We start from the raw sequence: 24384 nt of genomic DNA on the forward strand, positions 1-24384 counted from the left end.
AAACTAGATATGCTCTGATGTCCATAAAAATCAGTTAACTTGTTGCCAATGATTTGTTGCTCTGCAAAGTGGCATACATAGTTGAGTTAAGATTGTACTGAACTTAATAATCTAGATATGAAATGCTTCATATCACTGTACTGGTGTTCTGAGTCATATATTTTATTTTATTTTTTAAGCAGAAGATTAGAGGAAAGTAATATGCTCTGAATGTCTTCCTGACAACTTTAATATGTACAATGTTTGAATACAGGTATGCAATCGCTCTGGCTTTAAGGGAGAAACAGCGTGTGATATTTACGAGTCCAATTAAAGCTTTGAGTAATCAGAAGTACCGTGAAATGTATGAAGAATTTCAGGATGTTGGTTTGATGACTGGGGATGTCACCATTAATCCTACAGCTTCTTGTCTGGTAATGACAACTGAGGTAAGACCAGGCATTAATTATTGATCTTTCTGTGTTTTATTCTACCCTTTTTTGACTGAGAAGCTCTGATATTAAAAGATTACAGTTATCATAATAAGCCCAATTAAGGTATAGGGTAGAAAATGTTATAAAATTCATTAGGCCTCCCTTTAATGTTTTAACTTCTTGTTATTGGAAAAAGTTAGATAAATCTCTGTAAATTCATGCTTTTGGACTATCAGTCAGGAACTTTCATTCTTACATGGAGAAAGGCAGAACTTAATTTCCTGAATGCTCAAGACACTGAGTTTTCTTTGGATAGATGTGAAGTACTGAAGATCACTCAGCTTTACTGACTCTTGTAGGGTCAGTATTTTGTTCTAGGAAAACAGAATGGGGAGAGGAAAATCATTGAAAGGTTCATGCTAGATGCTAGTACTCCAGGAATATGCAGCTTTTCACCTTTAGTGCAGTTTCGTCATATTTCTGTTGTAGTGATCTGTCCAGCCATGAGTTGGAATTTTCCTCTTTCTGTCTTTACCTCAAAGGAGTAAAGCGTCTTATGGAGAAAATTGTGGTAGAGAAAGATTGAGGTGGAGAGACAGGATGACTTGATTTCTGACAAAAGATTTCCTCTTAATCACAGAGAGGTTATCTAATAATAAGATGGAGGAAGGCGGCTTGGCAGAAGTAGATCTGTAGACCTGTAACAAATATGTTCCTACATAGAGGCTGTGAGAAAAATAATGTTTTTTCTTTTACATTCCTCCACTGTTCTTGCATGGAAATCAGTTCATCTCATATAATGAGATTTGCTAGATTGGAATCAACTTGCAAAGCATCTCATAGTCAGTCTTTAAATGTTTTTTAAGTTTTGTGCAAAATAAGTTTTCATATTGCCATGTAAATGTGAACCAAAAATTCTGGCAGTTTCTTAGTGACATGTTTGTAATGTGTGACTATTATTTCATATGATGGATCTCAATTTTTTTTCCTTGTCTAGATTTTGAGAAGTATGCTCTACAGAGGTTCTGAGGTCATGCGAGAAGTTGCATGGGTTATTTTTGATGAAATCCACTATATGAGAGATTCAGGTATCCTATATGTACAATTTTTCTTTTCTAGAAATCTTTTTTTTTTCCCCAATAATAATTTTTTTTTCTTTTGAAGAATTAAATCTTTATTCTCTCTCTTAAAATCAGTCATCTTAGTGCATAAATCATTTAGAATTTGTTTTCTGCTGAATGTATATAAGGAGGTTATTGTGTGTCACAGTCTGCATTTCTTTGCCAAGGCAAAAGCCACTTTGAGGGCATTTTATATACCCCATTTGTGTAGAGGAGGCTTTTTTCAGTTTTTGTTTTGTTTTGTCTTTAAGCATGCTGTTCTTTAGCTTCAGAGCTGAAAAATAGGCTTTAATCACATAAATTTCTCATGTGACTTTTCCATTTTCAGAACGTGGTGTGGTTTGGGAAGAGACAATTATTTTGCTCCCTGACAATGTTCATTATGTGTTCCTTTCTGCAACTATTCCAAATGCCCGTCAGTTTGCTGAATGGATCTGCCATCTTCACAAACAGGTGACGCTTCTGATGTGCTATACCTCCATCCTTGTCTTGTGGCATAATACTGTCTCTTTGGTGACTGAGAACTGAACCTTTTGAGTGTCTTTTTAGTCACCTTCTCATTGCTTATAAATGATGGTATAGATCACTCCTGGCTTCTCTGGTTGTACTCATAGCTTTTGCAGCTGTACTGACTGTTAGTTCTACATAGCAATGTTAAAGCTGTTTTTTTGAAGTTTATTTTCCACTCTTACTTAGACATCAGCTTGATTTCGACAAACATTCCGAATTACGGAACATGATGAACATACTATGATTTTCAGAGGGCTGATAGACAAGAGGTTATTTTGTGAATTTTTTGAAGAGCTCTGTAAAAAGGCCATGCGGAAATCAAAAGTAAATTGTAAATCCATAGGAAATACTATATATGCATGCAAACAAAGTGAGAAAAGAGGAACGTAAAAAGTCTATCCCATAACTGTTAGGATTATTCTGTTCAAGAGATGCTTCTGCAGCAAAGATAAGGTAATTAGAATTAGGGAAGTTAATACCCACAAAAGGTGGGTCCAATTTTTTAAAATACCCCAGAAATTGATTCTTATGTTGTTTGTGATGAAAGGAGTGTAGTATAAGAGAATTCTATTTAAGTTTTGCACAAAACCTTGACTTTGTTTTGCAGAATGCTAGGCTGTGATTATTTTTTTTTAAAGCAGCATTATGTAATATTTAATGTTTTAAGGGAGGCGTTTTGTTTATTTCTTAACAAGCTTTTTCCATGCATTAAAACCCTAAAGTCTACCGTGTGCATTTTTCAGGTGGTGTAAGAAATACTACACACTTTTTTACAAAATAGAAATTAACAGTTTTTCCTTTGATTTTAAAGCTGTTAGGATTCTGAGTCTGTTTAATAATATGGAAGGAAATATTTCCTGTCCTTACTTTTTGTCTTCATGAGAAAGAATTTTTGTAGCCAACTTGTGTTCTTCTAAGGGATTCGCAAACTCTCGTTTTCTTAAGTAACGTCATTAGTACAAAATCCATATTCAGAAAAGAGAATTTGGTATCTTAGTTTCTGTAAGTGTTACTTCCTGGCTTTTAGAAAGATGTATTTTAATAGCGATGTATTGGATTTTCCATCAAGTTTTTTTACAATGCAATTAGAAACATTAAATATTTATGTGTATGCTGTTTGTTCTTTATAGCCTTGCCATGTGATTTACACAGACTATCGACCCACTCCACTGCAGCATTATATATTCCCAGCAGGAGGAGATGGACTCCATTTGGTTGTTGATGAAAATGTAAGGAATATTCAGTTTGTTTGAAAGATCTTTTTCCTTGCATATCAGTTACAAGCTTAATCGCTTGCAAAATTTGGATTGGCTATACAAAGGATGTTTGTGTTAAAAACAAGTGCAAATGGGTCACAGTGATCTCTGAATTGATGCTAGAGTTTCGGAGTCTTATAGAAGAGATTGTTTTTATTATCTAATGTCATGTAGTCAGCTGAGTAATACTTTGCTGAAATGTCTTGAATGCCCTCATCTTTGCTTTGTTTTCTAAAGTGCACGTTGCTTTCTATAAATCAGCAAAGTAGCTGATGTTTCTTGTACTGTTTCTCACTCAAAAGAAAATGGAGCAGCATTTAAACTCTACTTCGGTTGAGGGGGCAAAATATTTTTGTGTCTTTAGGTGATTTTGAAGCAATGACTTGTTTAAAATTCATCATTAGGTCGCACAGCAGTAGCTGATTACCATAAACAGTAGTACTGCACTTGAAGCTAAGTCTTCATAGGGCAGTGTGGTTTCATGTAGACGTTCCTAAAAGTCAGTTTTGGTATTGTGACATTCAGCAGGTCTAGCACGGTTGATGGTGTGGTGGATAGAACAATAAGCAATAGCTTAGGAGACAGCAATGTAATTCTGAGCTGTGCCACCGACCTAGTAAACTCAGTTGCTGGCTTATGCATTGTTTTTTTTCCTTCTGCCTTTAAATATGGGGTAATTGTACTGGCTATGCAAAGCACTAAGTATTTGTAAGTGGGCTATGTAAAAAGTAATTGCTTACAAAGGTTGTGTTTATATCTAGGGAGATTTCAGAGAAGATAATTTTAATACAGCAATGCAGGTGCTTAGAGATGCAGGAGACTTGGCAAAAGGGGACCAGAAAGGCAGGAAAGGAGGAACGAAAGGTGAGTTTGAATCCCATTCTAAAGTAACTTTTTGTATAATATAACAAAGTTGTATGCAAGCTGTGCTTGTGTCAATTATTCCACAAGATCCTTTTTTGCTAAAATTATGTTTAAATTAATGTAATCTCTCTGCAGGTCCTTCAAATGTTTTTAAGATTGTGAAGATGATCATGGAAAGGAATTTCCAACCTGTGATTATTTTCAGCTTCAGTAAGAAGGACTGTGAAGCCTATGCACTTCAAATGACAAAGTTAGATTTCAATACAGGTAGAGATACATAAAATACAGTTTTATTCACAATGTAGTTCGATGTTAAATGTTACTCTGGTTAGATATTTCTATTTTCCTTTGGGACTTCTTGTATAAAAACAAATGACAAATACATATTGCTTTTTCCTTTATTATGCTGATACATCAGGCTATTTTCAGCAGGAAACTTTTGGTGCACAAAGAGTACTTGGTCATCACAATGTTGAATTGTTCCTCTATTTTAAACTTTATGTCTTTCTCCAAAATCCTGTTCACTGTAATAATAGCACAAGAGTTCCTGGAAAATTCTGTCAGTAATGGGAGAAGACTGATCATAACAAATATATTTCCCAAAATTTGCATGTTATGTCTATTAGAAAAATGAGTATTCTCTTAAAGTCAAAACAACTGTATAGCAAACCACTAGACTGTTGTTTCTCAACTATTCAATCCAGTTTTGTTTCTTTCCTTTCTCCCTCTTCTCCTCAAAGTAAAAACCCAGAAGGTAAACAAAGAAGGTTTTTTCATTTTGGATTAAGACCAAGCTTGGAAAATAAGCTTAAGTTCATTGCTTCTCGGAAATGTTAAGAGTTGTAACAAAAATAAAGAATGTGTTGTAAATCAGTGTATCATTTCATGTTTGTGAACTCTTAAGGATTCTTGCTTGCTTGCTTGCGTGCTCCAGTCTTTGCACGTTCTAGTTCAGTGTTGCAAAACAATGCAATCGTTTATGTCAGAAAATCTAAAGATGTGCACAAGTGTAGAGAAACATTTTTATGTTTTCTTTAGTTATATCTTTGAATATATATTCTTGATATTTGTACTACTAAAGTAGAAAGGGTGTAAACTTTGAGAATTAATGTAGAGGAGGAATAGCCTCTGTGTTCATGCAGACAGGGTCTAGTAGGTAGAAGAGAAACAGGGGAAGGTTTATGAAATAGACAGAAAGTACATAAAACTGAGAAATCCCAAACTGGAAAATAGCTGAAGTTTGGATTATTCTGCCAGGTTTGTTCTGTTTTCTTTTTCCCTGAACATCTACTTCTGGTTACTGTTAGGCTCCTTCAGGCTCACATTCAAGTCTTGATTGTCTGACCCGATGTGGGTGGTTTTGTGTAGACTTCACAGTCTTCCACGCTATTTTTATCGTAAATTTTTGTAAATATTAGAATTTGGTAATGCTTTATTTACATATGGTACTAGCCTTCTAGATTTTGTAACAACTTAAAAATTGCCTTCTTAGATGAAGAAAAAAAGATGGTTGAAGAAGTGTTCAATAATGCAATTGATTGTCTGTCAGATGAAGACAAAAAGCTTCCTCAGGTGAGTGCAGACTGAACAGAGGTAGCTGCTGCTGTCCTGTTTTCTGCAACTTTTGAGGCTGTGGGTCTTTTATAATGGGTACAGAATTCATACAATGGTTTTTCTTAATCTCCCGAGGTTTTAATATCTCTTGCATTGCTCCATGGCATTGTGAAATAGGACTCTGATTAGGATTCTTTCCAGTTTTGATCCCAACAAATTACATATGACAGAATTAACAATGGAGTTCCTACCCTGTGTTTTATTTTTTTGTAATTATGTTTTTGAGTAAACAGGGCTTATGAGGAGGGTTAAAACTGTCTGGAAGTAGTTCAAATGCAGTTCAAGTATAGTATGCACTTTATCAAGTATTGACTGCTGAGCCTTTCAAAAAATTGAATTGATGCATCTGCATTCTAATTTCTTGTATAATGATGAAGCATTGTGACTGTCTTTACAGTGGAAAAATACAGGCTTCTTACTTTTGTAACAAACACTAGATTTTTTTTCTATCCCGCATTTTTCCTTTATTTATTTTTGTCCATCATTTCTTACTGTAATGATCTTTGTTGTGAGGATGGCAATTTCTCCTTAAAAAAAAACATGTAATTTTTGGCTGTGCCTGCTTGCTTCGATTCCACATATCTGTTTTGTTTGTGAACTTGAGAAAAATGGAAAATAGGAATCCAATATGTAATGTGTTATGTGCTGGTTTTTTTGGTAACCTTATAACTGGCATTTTATCCAAGTAATCTGTTTTGGTCTCTAGACAGTGATATCTCAAAGGCGTATTCTCAGAATTAGGTTTGGGGTGGTAACCAAGTGTTGATAGCTTGTTATTGGAAATATTTGTTTTCAAAGAAAAAAACAGAGGCAAAGCTAAGTTTATGTAGATAATTGTTAGAAGTATAATGTTTTTAGAATTTAAGAGATTACTTCAATCACTTACCGCCTGAGTTTCCTTGTATGGCTCTAATAGGAACTGTGCTGACTTCAGTGTTTTACAGCACATATCAGTAAGTGAAATCACTGCAAATAAAATTGAAACGAAATATCTCATGGATCACTATTTCCAAAATTCTTCAGGATCACCGTTTCCAAAAGTTATTTTAAATGTGGCGGGTTGTTTTTTTTTTTTTAATAGAGGCAAATTTAAACACTAAGTGCATGTGTAAGTTAGGGCATAGCTTCACAGTTGGCGTAAGCCAATTTAAGACTAGTTTACTGAAAGGATTGGCCTCTGGCTTTACCCTTCATATCATTGCTAGTTCTAACTGAAAATAATACTGAAGGGGTATTTATTGTATTTAAAATCAGGAAATAGTGAATTACATGGATACTAAGGGCAGTGTTGAGGTTTTCCATATAGGTTTTATGTTTTAGTAATGAATAGTAAAATGTGTTTACTTGTCTTCGCATGTTTCTTGCCAGGTTGAGCATGTACTTCCTCTTCTGAAGCGAGGAATTGGTATCCATCACGGCGGTCTGCTTCCTATCTTAAAAGAAACCATAGAAATTCTTTTCTCTGAGGGCCTAATAAAGGTATATATATTTCATGTCCATAATTAGGTTTTTCTGTGTTGTGAATACACAGGCAGTAATCCGGAAAAACTGAGAAGTACATCTTTGCTCGGAATATACATTAGTATTACAGTGGAGATTGCTCCTTGAGTGAAAAAGGTGAAACACCCATTGCACTGAAACTGAAAAATGCTTTGTGCTTTGAAAGTGATTCTAAGCATCAGGCTTACTGCTTACCAGAAACTTTCTTTGAATATTGTGTGGACTGGTAAGTAGGCAATTTTAAGAAGAGCTACACACATATGAAGGGAAAGACTGCATTCTGTGGCTCTACATTACTGGACTCTACAAGTGCACACAGCACCTCTGGAAGCCTGTAGCTGTTCCAGTGGCACAGGTTAATTGATGCAGCTCCCTTCTCTTGAGAAATGCAAATATTTACATAAATGCCTCCATCTTTATCTGAAAAAAAAAAAACAACAATTCTTGAAGCTGGTTCGTTGGTTTTTTTTCCTTTCTATAAGGAAAAGTTTGTAGTCTCTAATACTTTGCCTTAGATATCTTATGTTAGTGCACAATTACAGCTCTAGTTTTAAGTGTTCCAGATTTGATTCTAAAGTATTTAAACTTAGAGTGTCTAATGTAAATATTTTCTTCAACTGTTTTATGATATATTTTGCTCCTATAAATGACTAGACATTTACCAAGCTGTTTGTTGGTTTCTATAAAGAACATACACTCAGAAAAATGTAGTCTTACATGAAAGTTGTAGGGGTTTTTTGGGTAGGTAACTGCTATTTTCTTCTTGAAAACTTTGATTGTGGAAATTAACTATTCTTTTTCATTAATATAATTTGCACTGCCTTGTGTTTTCTTTTGGAGTCATTCACATGGTCCCATCTAACTAGTTTTCATGTGTTCCCAGAGGAAATAAGGGAAGGGAGAAAGAATGTTTTTGTTCTGGTTTTTAAATATTGAATGCGCCTATGTTGACTGTACATAAGTAGTAAAATCTAGAGAGGTTTTGTGTAGCAATCTCTAATTCTTTGCATGTTTGCTTAAGAGCCTTTGGTTTTGCTTGCTTAACTTTAGTCTGTTTATTTAGGCCTTATTTGCAACAGAGACTTTTGCTATGGGAATTAATATGCCAGCCAGGACTGTGCTATTTACGAGTGCCAGCAAATTTGATGGAAAAGATTTCCGATGGGTAAGTGAAAAACAGGTTCTGTAGAATAACTGAATTGCATTATTTAAGCCTTATTAGGATTAAATTTACTCTTGACATAACCACTTCAATGTAGTAGAAAACATTTTTTTTTCTTATGAAAATCTTTCATTGGTCACTAATCTATTTATAATTAGTGTACAAATTCTGGAAGACAAAATTACTCATGCATGAGATTATTTATTTTAATAGATACAGCAAAAGGGCATCAAACACAGGTTAGCAGTGGACATTGGATTAGACTAAGACTTCTGCACAACTTCTCCAAAACTGTGAAACCCAAGTATTTTCTGCTATGTCAGAGGAATGTGTAGAATAAGTGGGCTCAGTACTGTATCATAATGATCACTAAATTTATATTTTGACAGACCCAAGGAAAGAGATCATTTACCTCAGGACAGTATTGATTGTTCTGTTATAGCAGACTATTTTGTGTAGCCCACAGAAAGACAGAAATGTGTGGAGGGAGAGACAGGTTCTTAAACAGCTGGAAAACAAATAATTTCAAAGTTTTAAACATCAAAACCATGTATGTGATTCACATGTAAATAATAGTAGGAGTGTACAAGTCATTACAGCATAACTTTTATGAATAGTGTCAGGGTTCATCTTTCAGAGATGAGAAAATTCCGGTAAACAGGACAAGTGACTTGATGTGCATTGTGAAGTAAATATTTCTTCAGTCTTAATTTTGGCTGTTCAGTTTCATGATTCATTCAGTCTGATTGCATGTCTTTAAGATATACGTGAGAATTAGATACCTTTGGGGTATCAGATAGGTGGAACTCCTGCTTTTAAAATGTTTTAGCACAGTGTCTTCAAGTAGTTTTTGAGATCTGACTTTAAAGTGAAACTCAGGAAGTTGTTGGGAATGCAAGTTCCACAGATGACAAGAAAGTCCTGGTTTATAACTTACTGAGACGTAGGGAACCAGTTATAGCTGTCTCTTGTCAATGTCCCGGTTCTTTATAACCTCTTCAATTTCACAGTTAGTAGGCATGGAAATACAGCCCTTGCTAGGTATCAGTATTTTAACATTACATTTGAATAATTCGAATTAAATGATACATTATTTGAAGATGGTGAAGATGCATTATCAGTATGTTGAAGATGTATTGTATTTTAATAATTCCCACCATGCCCAACAACCTTCCATCACATAAGACATTAGGGAAATTATTAAACTTATGCTCTCTGTTACGGAAATCACTGTAGCTATAGCAGCATTAGTTAACTTTCTCTGCTGACATACATTATTCACCGTTGTGGATTTATAGCTTAGTAATCAGTTATGAGTAATGAATTCAATGTGTGAAAAGTTCATGTCTTGGGTAACTCTCCTTTGCTAATTTTTATACATCATGGTCATTTACTGTATAATTGTAAATAGCACTCTTCATGTTCTTGCTATTTTTCTAAATGGTTTTTGTTTGGTTTGTTTTTTTTCTCATTTTATCCTAGATATCCTCAGGTGAATACATTCAAATGTCAGGTCGTGCAGGACGCCGAGGTATGGATGACAGAGGAATAGTAATTCTTATGGTGGATGAAAAAATGAGTCCAACAATTGGCAAGCAGCTTTTGAAGGTAGGAGAAGAGTTAACTTTTTTCTTGTCCTCCCCACTAAGGTGATTCTTAATTGCATAATGTGATGTGTAAAATTATACACCTAGAATAAAAAGTATGTAGATCACCCAGGTAGAACATGACAGCTCCTTCGCTGAATTCTTGCTAAAGTGGGAGTTTTTATTGTGAAACAAAATTAGAAGACAAGTATCATCCTTCTTTGTATAAAAGGATCTCAGTGAGAAGAGGTAGAATTATATCCTGTTTTCTAGTGATGTCACTACTACTGCAGTATTCTGTTCATTTCATGCTGACCACAGTCAGTTCAAGGATGTTGCTGAACTGGAAAAGGTTTGCTGAGCTTTCACAAGAATTATTAAAGGCTTGATTCTGTGGTAAAATAAAACTTTGGTAATGGACATTTCAGTGTGACAGACAAACTGAACAAAATAATCCAAAAAATGAGGTACATTTGATAATTGAGAATAGTGAGATAGCTGTCATTGAGCTGAAATTAAAACTATGGAGGAAATTGTAGTGCTTGTAGGAAACTTTGAGGTTTGGAAATCAAGAGGTTGAAAAAACCACTGTTGTGGTTGAGATGGGCATTAGATTATAGGGCTTCCCCAAACTGTAATGGAAGTTGTTACAGATCATTACAATAGTACCCTCTTGCTTTATAATTTGGATGTAAAACATTGCGCTTATTACACTTCTATTTAAATTCCATGGCAAAAGTCACCATAATGAAGCATAATATTCTGTAATGTGTGTAGCTGCTTATGGTAATTGTGCACACATGTTGAAATTGAAAACTTGGGGAATTACTCTTCACGCTATTCAGGAGCTTGTAGCCTTGGTACAAATAGCAGATCATTTGTGTTCAGACCTAACTTACAGTATTGTTAGAGTTCGTGTAAACTGTGGGAATCACCTTAAGTCAGCATCAGGGTATGTTAATAAAAAGCATGTATTTGTTGCCAAAAAAAATCAGATGCCAATATTTCTCTATTTTGTTCAGACAAATGAAGAACAAGGGGAAAAAAATGTACATGGCTGCTGCCAGTTATGCAGATGTGGATTCTTCATTGTGTATCTTGCTCTGTCAGTGTGACCTTATTTATTATAATAAATGTGTACATTAGATCACTGTTATACACAGGTAGCATTTACCTTCTTAAAGTCAGAATTTTCATGAATACTACATTATGGCTAATTAACCAGTAATTAGTAAAATAAGGAATTTTGAAAATATTGGAACTTATTCATTTTCGGTAGCATTAGGTTTTGAAATATTTTTTTAGTCTTGATTTGATTTGTGTTTTCTCAATAGAGTGGACATAGAATCATAGAATCATAGAATCATAGAATCAGTGAGGTTGGAAGGGAAGTCCAACCATTAACCTACCCTGATAAAAACACCACCACTCCTAAACCATGTCCCTAAGCAGCTCATCTACCCTTTTCTTAAACACCTCCAGGGATGGTGAATCCACCACCTCTCTGGGCAGCTTATTCCAATGTTTAATAACCCTTTCAGTGAAAAAATGCTTCCTAACATCTAATCTAAACCTGCCCTGACATAACTTGAACCCATTTCCTCTTGTCCTATCACTTGTCGCCAGGGAGAAGAGGTCAGCTCCCATCTCTCTAAAACCTCCTTTCAGGTAGTTGTAGAGGGTGATAAGGTCTCCCCTCAGCCTCCTCTTCTCCAGGCTAAACAACCCCAGATCCCTCAGTCGTTCCTCATAAGGTTTGTCCTCCAGACCCTTCACCAGCTTTGTAGCCCTTCTCTGGACACGCTCCAACACCTCAATGTCCTTCTTGTAGTGAGGGGCCCAAAACTGAACACAGTACTCGAGGTGAGGCCTCACCAGTGCCAAGTACAGGGGGATGATTACTTCCCTAGTCCGGCTCACCACACTATTCCTGATGCAGGCCAGGATGGTGTTGGCCTTCTTGGCTGCCTGGGCACACTGCTGGCTCATGCTCAGCCGGTTGTCCACCAACACCCCCAGGTCCTTTTCTGCCAGGCAGCTTTCGAGCCACTCCGCCCCCAGTCTGTAGCGCTGCATGGGGTTGTTGTGACCCAAGTGCAGGACCCGACACTTGGCCTTGTTGAACCTCATACCATTGGCCTCAGCCCATCTGTCCAGCCTGTCCAGATCCCTCTGCAGAGCCAATCTGCCCTCAAGCAGATCAACACGCCCCCCCAGTTTAGTGTCGTCTGCGAACTTACTGAGGGTGCACTCGATCCCCTCATCCAGATCGTTGATAAAGATATTAAAGAGAACGGGCCCCAGCACCGATCCCTGGGGGACACCACTCGTCACTGGACACCAACTGGATTTAACTCCATTTACCACCACTCTCTGGACACGGCCATCCAGCCAGTTTTTTACCCAACGAAGAGTATACCTGTCCAGGCCATGAGCAGCCAGTTTCTCCAGGAGAATGCTATGGGAAACGGTGTCAAAAGCCTTGCAAAAATCCAGGTAGATAACATCCACAGCTTTTCCCTTGTCCAGCAAGTGGGTCACCTTGTCATAGAAGGAGATCAGGTTTGACAGGCATGACCTGCCTTTCACAAAGCCATGCTGACTGGGCCTGATCACCCTGTTCTCTTGCATGTGCCGTGTGATGGCACTGAGGATGATCTGCTCCATGACCTTCCCAGGCACCGATGTCAGACTGACTGGCCTGTAGTTCCCTGGATCCTCCTTCCGGCCCTTCTTATGGATGGGCGTCACATTTGCCAACCTCCAGTCAGCTGGGACCTCCCCAGTTATCCAGGACTGTTCATAAATGATGCACAGTGGGCCGGTGAGCACTTCCGCCAGCTCTCTCAGCACCCTTGGATGGATCCCATCCGGCCCCATAGATTTGTGCACCTCCAGGTGCTGAAGCAGGTCCCTCACCATTTCCCTTTGGATTACAGGGGCTTCACTCTGCTCCCCATCCCTGTATTCTAGCTCAGGGGTCGGAGAATTCAAGGAACAACTGGTCCTACTGCTGAAGACTGAGGCAAAGACGGCATTAAGTACCTCAGCCTTTTCCTCATCCTTGGTTACTACGTTACCAGCCCCATCTACTAGAGGACAGATATTATCCTTGGTCCTCTTTTTATCGCTAATATATTTATAGAAACTCTTTTTGTTGTCCTTGACAACAGAAGCCAGGTTTAGCTCTAGCTGAGCTTTGGCCCTTCTGATTTTTTCCCTACATCGCTTTACTACCTCTTTGTAATCCTCCTGGGTGGCCTGCCCTTCCTTCCAAAGGCCGTATATCCTCTTTTTTTCTCTAAGCTGCAACACTAGCTCCCTGCTTAGCCAGGCCAGTCTTTTTCCCCGACGGCTTGTCTTACGGCACACGGGGACAGCCTGCTCCTGTGCCTTTAGGACTTCCGTCTTGAAAGACATCCAGGCTTCCTGGGCTCCTTTGCCCTGGAGGACTGCCTCCCAGGGGACTTTGTCAACCAGGCTCCTGAAGAGCCCAAAGTCCGCTTTCCGGAAGTCCAAGGTGGCAGTTCTGCTGACCCCCCTCCTTGCTTCTCCCAGAATTGAGAACTCTATCATTTCATGGTCACTGTTGCCAAGACGGCCTCTGACCATCACATCCCCCACAAGACCTTCCCTGTTTACAAACAACAGATCCAGCAGGGCACCTTCCCTAGTTGGTTCTTTCACTAGTTGTGTTAAGAAGTTATCCCCAGTAGAACGCATGTGTACATCTCTGAGATGTATGAAGACTAAGTATTTTAACTGGGCTTCTATGAGTTTTTAAGACTATTTAAAAAAATAGATGTCATTTTGTGGCATGCTTCTTTAAATAAAGGCCTTGTACCTTTGTACTTCCACAGCTGAAAAATTAAGTGGCAGGAGATACAAAATGAGAGAAGAAAAAAACATTTCTTACAAATAGCATTAATTTTGTGTACATGCAATCTGTAGTTTATAAAGAGTATCCCCTAAAAGGTAATTACTGCTCTTCAAACTTTATGAGGTTATAAGATCAACCATTCAGAAAGTGGGTTTTTTAAGTTTAAGTTCAGTAGTTTGTGAATTGCAGAACTCAATCGTATGAATTAAGACAAAAAAGAAAATAGATCACTTACACTTTTTTATACTATCTCTATTTTTTGTCTAGATTTTAAGGAAATAAAAGTATTTCCTTTATTGAAACTATAAGCTATTTAATTTTTTTTTCCTTCTAAATTATAAGGAAACAAAAGGGAAAAATAATGATAACTATTTTGCTTTTTATGCTATATCTTGGTTCTTCTCCAGTGATCTAAATAAATTCATGTATTTCATTAATTTTCCACATTACTTTTACTTCACTTGAGAGCAAGGACTGAATTGAAGATTTATTTGAAAAAGATCACAAGGGGCTATTATGAAGGTGTTGATGCTTCTGTAACTATTCAGCCAATTGCTGAAAAGGCAGTGAAAGTAGTTATACAATACTGTAAAAAACTGTGATAAATCAGCATTCAGGAAAAACAATAGTTAATGTGTAGGAAATAAATACTGGTTTATGCAGAAGTAGTTCACTTAATCTTTGACTGTGAGGTTGCTTGTTCCTTTTTTTGGCTTGTCTGGTATTGACCGATCGGCCATGGGTCTGCTCCGTATTGGTATTTCTGTGTTTTAAAATAAATATGGGTGTATACGCTCTTGAATTGGGTAGAAAAATAGTAAAACTTCAAAAATTACCTAATGTAAAAGTATAGATTGTGGTGTTTGAGTGATTGGGGTTTTGGGTGCTTTTTTATTGTTGTTGTTGTTAGGTAAATTTAGGACAGTCCAAAACTGTTGTTAGTCTTTGTTACTCTTTAAAATACCCATATTCATTAACATCATACTCTTGAAATTATTAGTGTGATTTTGTTCAAAACATGTAGGGCACAATTCATGTTAAAACAGGCCAAGAATGTATGCGGAGTAATGTTTCTTCAATATTCTCATTTTGTATTTGTTGTTAAGTGTGTCTGAATTAGGTTTTTCTTACTGACTGACAGTGTTTGTCTGTAGTAGGATCACTATCATGTCTTGTGGTGGTGTTTTGCTGCCACGTCAAGTATTGTGGATTTGCTCCAGGATAAGCTAAAGTTTTATAGGGAAAACTTCAGGAGAAATAAATTAGCCATATTGAGAGTGATAGAACATTTTTGTCATAGCTCTTCAACCCTAATGCATGTTTGATCCAAACCATTTCCTGAATGCTAGAGCAAAACATCCAGGAATAATGGTATCAGCTGACTAACACTGCGATCAGTGAAGTGAGAGCTTTGAGTGTGTTTCAGTACCAGCAATATTGCTGCAGCTGTGCTGTTTGGCTGTGGCGCTGTTCATTGCGACATTGTGTACAGTACTTGAAACTTAACTTCACAGTTTGAATCTTAGATGGAGTTCTTATGAGGGATATTTGTAAATATTTCTCAAACTCAATAATGTACATTTGTCTTCTGCAGTGTAACTAGTTTTTTTTGTTTATCCTTAGCATTTATTTGGCCACTGAATATTTAGTAAACTGATGACTTGCACAAATCTATGAAACTAAATGCTTACAACACTGTTGGATAGCTTTCTGAAGACAGTAAACTATAGTTTTATGTTTGCATAATACTAAAAAGTATTTGATGGGAATCTTTTTTTTGCTTAATTAAAATCTTTAGCTACATGGTGTTAGTTTAGGTAGGAAGTGCTGGAAAGCTTCTCCTTGATGCTAGATGGCCTTTGAAACGAGAGCAGTGTCTCACTAGTTGGAATTTGGCCATGTTACAGGTGTGTATCCTACAGAGGCAGTTTTGTTACTGAACACTGGTAATCTGTTATGTCTCTAAAAGACAAAAATCTTAGGCTCATTATGTTACAGAAATGAATGTTTGTATAATGAAAGGAAACATGCTAATATAAGTAGGTTTTAGAGCCTTGAATTTGAGTTTATCACTTGTTTGTATCTACTGTTTCCTTCACAGGAGATGTTAGATGGACTGAAAAATTGAAAGAAAACATTCATCTAGCCAGATAAAATACACAGTATTACGATTTCCTTGTCATTTGCCTATGGAATGTAAAGTACCCTGATGCCAAGCTGTAGGAGATACTCCCCTAGCTAGCTACATCTGGCTCCTTGGCAGGGCCTTCATTTCTAGAGTTGGCCGTGCTGTGCTTATTTGGCTGTATGCTGCGATTAGAAATCTGTTTGGTCTTTTTGTATTTTATTTTGACTCTTAGGTTGTTTTAGTGTATGAGGCAAATGAACAGGATAGCAATTCAGACAGTTTAAAACTTTTCTCTTTAACTTCCTGCCTATTTGCACAGCTCTCTCATACTGTGCAGCTGTTGGAAAGTTTCTTAGTTTTGAAAGAGCAAATAATCGTTCCCTGATAATTGAGGCAGCATCATTACATAGTTTGTGTTTTAATCATCTGCCATGTATCACATATGACTGTTCCTTTCAGGCTCTGTAGTAGAAAGAAAATTGTATTAGCATGATTAGAAAATTAGCCTACAGGAGAGCTGGGGAAGGACTTTTTACTAGGTCATGTAGCGACTGCATGAGGGGGAATGGCTTTAAACTGGAAGAGGGCAGGATTAGATTAAACATTAGGAAGAAGTTTTTCACTCTGAGTGTGGTGAGGCACTGGAACAGGTTGCCCAGAGAGGTTGTTGAGGCCCCATCCCTGGAGGTGTTCAAGGCCAGGCTGGATGTGGCCTTGGGCGACCTGGTCTGGTGGGAGGTGTCCCTGCCCATGGCAGGGGGGTTGGAACTCAATGATCTTCAAGGTCCTTTCCAATCCAAACCATTCTATGATTCTATGAAAAGCAGTATTTACATAAAAATACATACCTTTATGCTGATCGGGAATAAATGTAAGATTGGAAATGGTGAGGAGGTGATGAGGAGCTTCAGTTGCTAGAAGAGGAAGTTTCTGGAACAGGAGCTATCTAGTAAAATTGCTGGAAGTTAGTACTTTTGCATAAGCATAGCTACCTGTCTGCAAAAGGAATTCATAATAAGCCTTGGGCACGAGCGTAATTTTGTATGGATTTTTAATATAGAAAGTGTAACAAGCAACTAAAACTCTTGCCCCAGATTGTGAGGAACACTGTAGTTATACAATACTGTAAAAAACTGTGATAAATCAGCATTCAGGAAAAACAATAGTTAATGTGTAGGAAATAAATACTGGTTTATGCAGAAGTAGTTCACTTAATCTTTGACTGTGAGGTTGCTTGTTCCTTTTTTTGGCTTGTCTGGTATTGACCGATCGGCCATGGGTCTGCTCCGTATTGGTATTTCTGTGTTTTAAAATAAATATGGGTGTATACACTCTTGAATTGGGTAGAAAAATAGTAAAACTTCAAAAATTACCTAATGTAAAAGTATAGATTTTGGTGTTTGAGTGATTGGGGTTTTGGGTGCTTTTTTTATATTTGTTGTTGTTAGGTAAATTTAGGACAGTCCAAAACTGTTGTTAGTCTTTGTTACTCTTTAAAATACCCATATTCTTTAACATCATAATTATTAGTGTGTTTTTGTTCAGATGATCTCCTTTGACTAATACATAGAAAACCCTTGCAGTGAACGGGAATTTTTTTTCAGGTAGTAAGATTTGTTCTGTTACATTGAGTACTGAATTTTTACTGTATGATCAGGCAAGAAGCATGGGAATAGAGGTTCAACAGACATCCTTTTCGCAAATGAAATGGTTAGCGCTGTCTGAATTGAAGAAGCAGAGTTCGTTAGTTATGCAGGCTGCCACAGAAGGCAAGAACAGGGAGCTGCAGAGAGTCTGTCAGGAAGCTCGAGGCACAATCAGATGCAGGCTAGGGTGTAGCAGTTGTTTAGAATAGTGTTTGGCAAAATTGCCACACAAGCTTCTTTGGCAAGAGGGTATCCTGATACAGTGTGTATGAATAATGTTTTGTTTGCAAAATGTGGTGGCCTCTATTGAAATTAGTATGGAATGATATGGGTTACTACTTCACTTTTATGATAAAGACTCTGCAGGATCTTTAGTACTGCTGATCTTCCACCTCTTTTAAAACTGTACCGTGTGCAGATTATCCATTTACCATTTCCCCAAATGCTTTAAAGATGCTTCTAGAGAAGCAAACTGGTATTTCAGTTAATTTCCCATAACTTGTGAGTGAGTAGTAAATGACAGCTTTCCATTTAATTTTCTTGTTTGGAACTATGCACAAGACAGTAGGTGAAGCCATGTAGTGAGGCTGTCTCATCAGCATTCAGTCCCTCTTCAGACATCAGCTTAATATGTCAGCTTAGTTATACTATTGTACTTTGGTTTGACTTAAAGCTTACTCATATGGAAAAAAAACAAATGCCTCGGGTTTTGAGAAATTTACCAAAGTCTAGTTCGGGAGAGAAATAGACTTTAGCTGGAGGTTGATGCTAACACTTGTTGCAAAAGTTGTTGCAAAATCTAAAGAAATAGATTGTCACGAGTGATTTGAGGACTGTATAATATTGTTTCCAATCTAAAGTTGGGACGTAGACCAGAATCTCAATGAAACAAAAGTTTTGGATACTTTTTCAAAACTTAGATAAAAATAATTTTAATGTGATTTTTTAATTTTTAATGTAAACTGCCAGACTTTTCTTGTTCTTATGAAGCTTGCACTGCAGAAATTGTCCAGGCTTCAATTTGGGATGGTACTGAACTTCTTACCATAATTTAAAATCTGCTTAAAATCAACAAGATTTTAGCATGCAATTATGGACAGAACTAAGCTGTTGTAAGGGAAACACGTATTCACATGCCATCATGAACAGGGTCACAGTTTTGTAGATAATTATGCCAGCTAGCAGAGTGAAGAGAGCAGCAAGTAAATAATTCTTCCTAATCTTTGCAACCAAAATGTGGGAAGATGGAGTGCATCAAATAGTGTGTAAAATGGTTAGTCACTGTTGAACTTCACCTCAAGCTTTTTCAGAGCCAGTAGAACTAAGCTAACTGGTATTATTTATTAGTTGTGGTTGCTGCTTGTCGATACCACAAGTTACTCGAAGTTTTATTAGGTCAGTTTGTGGAAAGTAGTTTCCCCCCACCTGACAGATTTTTGGGAAATTTTCTTTTACTTTGATAAACACATCACTAGAGATATAAATGCATTTTGACTGATTAAGCTAGAATTTTTTTCTTTGCCTTCTTATTCTTAAAACAAAGAAGGTAAGTGTGAGATGAACAGAAGACAAAGTTCCTTTTTTTATTTTTTTCTGTTAACTTTTTGTAGAATTATATAGTCTTTGCTAGGGAATACATTTCCTTTAGGTTAAAACATACTGCATATTAACTGAAATTGGAAATTGTCGCATCACTGACCTGATACCTGAAATAGCAAATCTGAAACCAAAGACTGTTGAGGATCTTAGCTTCTGAGTGCCGATACAGATACTGTTTGGTTTTTTCCATTTTGGCTTTCTTTGAGTCTATCCAACTTAGAAGGCGCAAAACTATTCTCTCAAATGTATTATACAGATACAGTTATAGTGTTACCAGGCCAGCTTAAATCCAAAAGAATAGTTGCACAGTATGCTGTTGAACGTGTCTTGAACTACCTTTCCTTCCACCCTCCATATGTGTTCCCTTTAGAGCAATTCATGTAGCAGTGCTATGATCCTGGTTTGGGGAGGGCCAATTTTTGAATTTTTAGGTTAAAGTATGATATTTGTGTTGTATAAAATATTTGCATGACATTTTAAATACTGCTTTGTTAAATTGGGATGCCTTGGTACAACTGTGTAGGGTTTTTTTGTTTATTTTTCTGTGTTCGGAAAGAAGATGAAAGTCTTAGGGGAAGAACAGAACTTGGAGTTACCAGCTTGAAGTAAAACTAAGGATAGTTATGACGGTAGGAGCTACTGTGTTAGAGAGGATAAATGACTGAAAAGTTCAGTCATTCAGAACTAACTTCGGATGATGATAGTTGCATGCAAGAGAAATCAAGATACTTTTTTTTTTTTTTTCTTTTACATCTCGTATTACAACTGGAGCATTTGTGGAACCCAAGCCTGAGGTATTTTCATTGGCACAGCCTGCTAGAGCAGTCTTTTGCCACCCACAGTGGCTCCTTTTTGTGTTGGTGCAATTCTTTTGGGGGCAAAGCAGTGAGCCAGATTGGTAATGAAATTATGCTTGAAATAACTGCTTACCATTGTCTGGTAAAAATAACCCTACAGAAGGGGTTTTTATTGGTTTTACGGTCATGCTAATGTAGCTCAGGATAATCCTGTTATCAGTGTAGCCACACAGTCTTTTTAGATATTTCTGAGAGAGATCTGATTATTCATTTAGTAACTCTATCATTGATATGTGGAAAAAATATGTGCTGTTAATTAACATTTCACTAAAGGTGTTTGACTTACAGATGTATCAAGCATTCACTTGCATTTTTATTTAGTGAGGTTTTTCGTAGAAATTCCTAATGGTGACTGTTACAGACAGACAAGTGTACTTATTTCACCCTTATGATGAAAAAAGTGAGAGACCTTTTAAATATCATCTGTGTGTTCTGTTCTTTGCTCTTTTTGTAAAGAGGTTCTTTGTTTCCTTTTTGGAAACTCATTTATCCAGCTTATTTCTGGAAACACCAATAAGCAAATGAAACTGTCAGTGGACTAGATGGCATAAAATATGTCCTGTAGTGTATCTCATTTGTGTCATTATGAAAGATACTTTATTGTTGCTTTGCAAGTTGCCTCTTTCATCTTTGTTAGCTTGTAGTATCCCTGTGAGTTAGTTTCAGGCAGTATTTGCGATCTTGTGTTCCCTGTGAAGGTTTTGTACATGTTTTCTGTGAGAGGCTGGAGAGCAAGAAAGTTATGTGCAAAATTTGTTCCTCTCTCTGCATGGGAACGGTTTTGAAAATGTAAATATTTTTCTCCCACTGTAAGAGAGAACAGAGAGAGTAACCCTTACCAAATGTACGTCTTGCTCAACACTACATGCCATAATGCAGCAATGACAGCTCTCGCATCTCTGGTTTAGACAAAGCTTCCAAGTCTTAACAGTAATAAAAAAAAATGTGAAAAACCCCCTGTGAGTATCAGTTCCAGACACTAATCTTCTTCCTCCCCAGTCTTTATATCTTTGTAGTTTATGTGGGCAAGAAATTATAGAACTAGTAAATGCTGAATGGATGATTTGGTTGTGTTAAGAAGAGACTCCGTTCTGAAATTATTGGCAGTTAAACAGGGCACAATGTATAGCAGCTGTAGTTTTCAGATAGTTCTTAACTAAATTATTTCTGTAGAGAATTGTTTATGGTCATGTTTTTGATTTTTAACATTATCAGCTTAAACCAATAATTCTTTTGCAACCCAAATCTTGGAAGACTTGAAAGGGTGCTATTGGTAAGTTGGCTTAAAATTTCTCAAGAAGTGAAGTGGTTGCAAGTGCACAAAGTAGGTCATTAATTTCTGAGAACTTTGGTTGATATATCCAGGCTGTTCTCATGTTTCCAAGTAGTTTATATACAGAGGAATAAAAAAGTTTGCAAAATAGTTCTGCTTTTTTTTAAAGTACTCAGAAACAAATCTGTTGCTACTGTGTGTTGAAGTTTTGGGGTGGGAGGCCTGCCCTCTTTGAAGGGGTGAGGGGGAGAATTACCCGCAGAAAGGCCGGAGAAGAGGGATGGTAGTTCAACAACAACAATAATGTTGTGGACACAGTGTGTGTTTGAAAGTGACTTCTTAACGTGTGTTCAGGGCAGTCTTTCTCATCACCTTTTGTTACAGCTCTGATCAGTTAGGCTTTTGCCTGATCTTCTGCATGAGTGGTTGGTGGTTCTTCCTTTCTCTAATATGGAGATTTTTCTCTGGAGACAAGAGAGAGGCTTCCTCAGAGACTGAGAGAATTTGAAGCAGGCGATTGTGTGCCCTAGCTTGTCAAAGAGAAGGTTGATGAATTCTGACAGGAGGATCTATGGTAGAGGGTGAGCTAAATGTCATGCACATGTTTCACAATATTTTTAAGAAAGTAAGCAAGAAAAGGAATCGGTCTGGAAGGTGGTAGCACAGGGCTTGTGCAGAGAAAGGGATTGTAAAAGAAGGAAAACACAATGGGGAAAATGTAAGTTAAACTGATTTGCCTCGTATTACATCTTAGCAGCAAGCAAAATCCAGGATAGTTGTAGACTTTATACTGCGTTGGCTCTTCAAGAGCAAGTTAGGAAAGGAAGGCCCACCTTTTCCGTTTTCCTGTCAGTAATATATCCTATGTTTCTTCCCTTCCCTCCACCATATATATCTGACAGGTGTCTTTAGGTAACCACTAATGGCCTCTTCAATTATCATGCCAATCTATAATTTGCCAGAAAAGGCTGATTGTCTACTCATGTTTTGTGAAGCAAGGGCATCGTCTATTCATATTTTGTGAAGCAAGGGCATCCAGGTGATTGATGCCTGTTAGATGCAAGTCTTGTTGATAGCCTGGAGTAGTCAGTAGAGACTAATGCATGCTGCAGAATTTGCTGGATGTGCTGAAGATGTAATACAGCAAAGCTACTATAGCTAGTTAATTTGGAAAAGTAACATTTCCAGTTTTCAGAAAAAATAAGCTGCTCAGAACACTTGATTTCAAATGTAGTATTGTTGAGAGGACAACACTGAGAAAAAAGGAATTTCTGAAACTTGGAGAAAGATGTGTTTATGAAGTGAAGGAACAGGAACAATTCACAAATTTTGCCAGAACAGGATTCATATTTTAACTGCTTTGTCTTAATAGAATGATTTTATTTTCAAATTGTAAAATGCTGATTATGTGTTTAAAATAAAAATTGCCACATCAGCAACTTGTTCAAATGCAGCCGTAAGTCTGCTTTATATAATCTTTGAAATAGGTGAGGTTTTTGGTTGTTCTTAAATCACTCCTTCTTCACAATTCAACTGTGCTGATTTTTAAAAAGCCTTTAAAGTGAATCTGCAGGGATTGTTTGGTGTTTCTTGACATGTTCTGTGCATAAAGTTCATTGTTTTCTCACTTTATGATAGCATTTAAGTGAGACTGTGACACAATTTTATTCTTTCAAATACTTGATAATCTTGCAAGAGTATAGCTAAGTTATGCTGTAAAGCTATGTAACATTGTCAGGAATGGAAAGAGGGGCTCATAGTGTGATTGGAGCAGTCACAGCAGCATTTTGCCAGATCTCTACTGGGCTGTAGATATGCCAGTGGCTGTAGCCAGCTGGTGGCTGTATGCCAGATGCTTTAGTTGATGCCTGGGTACGGCAGTGGGTGTTGCTATAGGAAAGAATCTGGCCCACCATTAGCTGACACTGGCATAATCGTGCCATTCTTTAGTAAATGCCATTCTTTAAATGGCATTCTCTGTTGTAGAGAAGCAAGGTGTTTAGGGAGTGGTAATTTCTCTTTCCTAGAATAACTGATATAATTAGAAAAGTAGACAAGACCTTCGGTATGTAATCCTTTTATCAGGTCTAAGGAAAAAGCTGTGTTACACGTTGACTAGCATCAGCAACAGAAATTCTGTCATCTTTATTTGGTATATCATACCAGAGGCATCTGTAGAAACTTAAGCTTTCCTCTGTGCACTGTGGCTCAGCTGTTGATGTTATGCTTATTGACACGTTTCTGTTAGTAGAAACCCATTTGTGGTAATTTCAGAACCGACAGTATTATTTTAAATACACACTTCATGATCTAATTTAAGAGGTATTTTTGTTCTGTGATGCATCACTTGAGGTGAAAACCTGCATGTGTATTTATGATCTACTCACAGATGTAAGCTAGAATGACTGAGTGAGTCTCTGGCCATGGAAAGCAAAACATTAGGCTATATGATTTATCTGAAACTTGTTTTATATGTATTCATGTTGGTACTTTCTTAGTATAAACATTTGCTGAAGGCTTCTCTGTAACAGCTGGGGGGGATTTTTTGAGATTAAATAAATGTGTAGGATTCTAGCTTTTGTAAGGTAATCTCATAAGGCTCTGTATCTCACATAAAGCAAACGGGATTACAGTATTCTTAAATCTCCTACATCGGAAGGAGTCTTAGATTCAAACTGTCTCTTATTAAATCTGACATCAATGCATCAATGGATGTAGTATCAGAATTCCTGTCTGTACATTTAAAATTGAAAGAAAAATGTGCATATTGTGGTAATGTAATTTAAAATGCATTAGACTTAGCTTGATCTAGGAGGGCACTTCATCGGAATTTCAAAATTTGCATATATAAACTACTCATCAGTTGTTTTGTCAACAGCCATTTATTTTTTTATTATGTATGATGAGGGAATATCTCTGCTAGATATGCTACTGTATAGCAAAAGGCAAATATATGAGTTGCAAGAGGATACAGT

General features: G+C 37.0%; 1 protein-coding gene across 1 annotated transcript in view; it reads left to right on the forward strand.

The window, feature by feature from the left end:
* Window positions 1-24384, forward strand: part of MTREX (Mtr4 exosome RNA helicase) — a 60978-nt gene that overhangs the window by 12511 nt on the left and 24083 nt on the right. Inside the window, exons 6-15 of the mRNA XM_082497809.1 lie at window positions 254-428; window positions 1411-1501; window positions 1863-1987; window positions 3175-3273; window positions 4062-4164; window positions 4300-4431; window positions 5657-5736; window positions 7147-7257; window positions 8342-8443; window positions 9923-10048. Of these exons, the coding sequence (XP_082353935.1) occupies window positions 254-428; window positions 1411-1501; window positions 1863-1987; window positions 3175-3273; window positions 4062-4164; window positions 4300-4431; window positions 5657-5736; window positions 7147-7257; window positions 8342-8443; window positions 9923-10048 (1144 nt within the window). The remainder of the gene's footprint in view (window positions 1-253; window positions 429-1410; window positions 1502-1862; window positions 1988-3174; window positions 3274-4061; window positions 4165-4299; window positions 4432-5656; window positions 5737-7146; window positions 7258-8341; window positions 8444-9922; window positions 10049-24384) is intronic.

Source organism: Vanellus vanellus (assembly GCF_965231255.1).
Source record: "Vanellus vanellus genome assembly, chromosome: Z".
Lineage (NCBI taxonomy): Eukaryota > Metazoa > Chordata > Aves > Charadriiformes > Charadriidae > Vanellus > Vanellus vanellus.